Genomic DNA, 1465 nt, shown 5'->3' with positions numbered 1-1465 from the left:
CATAACCATACGATTAAAAATGATTCATCCATGGCAAGCAAATCAAGCAATAACATTTGCTCTCCAAAACAGACTCCCGAAATTTCCCAAATCAGTTCCCGTAGACCACAGCTTATTCTTCCTCACCAACTTCGTCCGCCTGAGCGTCTCCAGGAACCACTGCCTGACGAGGCCGCTTTCCACGAGCCGACTGAGGACCAGGTTGAGCTGCCCCTTTAGCGGCGAGTGCAGCTGCAGGGCGACGGCCACGCTATAGGGCGCGAAACACTCCTGCCGGGCACGCAAAACGAAAAAGAAGGTAAGTTTGAGTTCGCAATGAAAAGCATCTGGATCATCATTTTCAGACACTATTCCTTGGTTTTCGATTCCACGTAGGACTCCTCTCGAGACCTTTATGATCCTCATGCTGGAAGACCCGCGATTCGTGAACTGCGTGTTGATGAGGTATTCGAGGTACTTCCGGCTCTCGATGAAGACCCCTTTCCCTGTCTTCACCGGCAGGAGCGCTTGCCCAAAGTCCGAGTAGGGGGCGTAGCGGTCGGCCAGTCCCTTCACGAAACAGGGGAAGGTTGGGGGTTTAGGTTCAAGTGTGTGGTTTGAAATTGTATGCAGAAGGAACTTGTGCCTTAATAGGAAAGATTATCTGCATTTAGAAAGAATCAGTTTATTTCAGCCAGTGTCAAAATATTTTTTCTTCTGCATGTCACTCTTGATCATTTTATCTTCTAGTGTTGGTAAGTCAGCAACCAGAATAAAGCCCCTCTTACATTGAGATATGTGTTTCGTGAGGAAATCATGGATATCTTGAAGAAGGTCCCCATGCCAATGACTTCTTGGCTCGAGGCGTAGAGCTGGCTGAAGGTCTCAATCCCCGAGGGCGTTCTGCTGACGGTGAGGAAGGCGGTCAGGTTGGAGGAGTAGCCGACGGTGAGGATCACGGAGCAGATCCACAGGAACGCCACCAAGATTTGCGTCGAGGGCCGAACGGGGACGCGAGCCTGCGATATCCTCAGGAGGATCCCCCAGTAATACAGGCTTGAGGACGACAGTGTCTTCAGGCCTGCCATCTCCTCGCCGCTGTCCGAGAAGTTAAGAAGGAAGCAGTCGGATAACTTTGGCATATTGATATTGAATTTTCCCTCTATTAAGGAGGTATTCAAGGCAATTCAGCAAAAGTCAACATGATTTGAACATACTTTCCCATTAATCGAGAACTATCCTCCTTTATCAGTGAATCCCCTGCAACCTTCGTATCCCTCACCTGACTTCGCTCCGTCTCGCGAGCCAAAAGAGGACGGGCGAGAGAACCAGGACCCCAAGGAGGACGGCCATCCACACCTCGAAGGAGAACGGGAGGGCCAGCGACTGCCACCTCGGGAGGGGCGGGGCGGAGCGGGCCATGAAGCAACTCATCTGTCGAGCGAAATAGGAAGCTTCCGTACAACGAGGTGTGAAACTCTTCCGC

General features: G+C 51.2%; 1 protein-coding gene across 1 annotated transcript in view; it reads right to left on the bottom strand.

Annotated features, from left to right (window-relative positions):
• The window catches only part of LOC119598396, a 1458-nt gene extending 337 nt beyond the window's left edge, over positions 1 to 1121 (bottom strand). The window contains exons 1-2 of the mRNA XM_037948041.1: positions 768 to 1121; positions 127 to 549 (exon numbers count right to left, since the gene is read on the bottom strand). Coding sequence (XP_037803969.1) covers positions 127 to 549; positions 768 to 1121 — 777 coding nt within the window. The remainder of the gene's footprint in view (positions 1 to 126; positions 550 to 767) is intronic.
• Between the last annotated feature and the right edge of the window lie 344 nt (positions 1122 to 1465).

Source organism: Penaeus monodon, chromosome 41, assembly GCF_015228065.2.
Source record: "Penaeus monodon isolate SGIC_2016 chromosome 41, NSTDA_Pmon_1, whole genome shotgun sequence".
NCBI lineage: Eukaryota > Metazoa > Arthropoda > Malacostraca > Decapoda > Penaeidae > Penaeus > Penaeus monodon.
The sequence above is the reverse complement of the archived record's forward strand: the minus strand, read 5'-3'. Positions and strand labels throughout refer to the sequence as shown.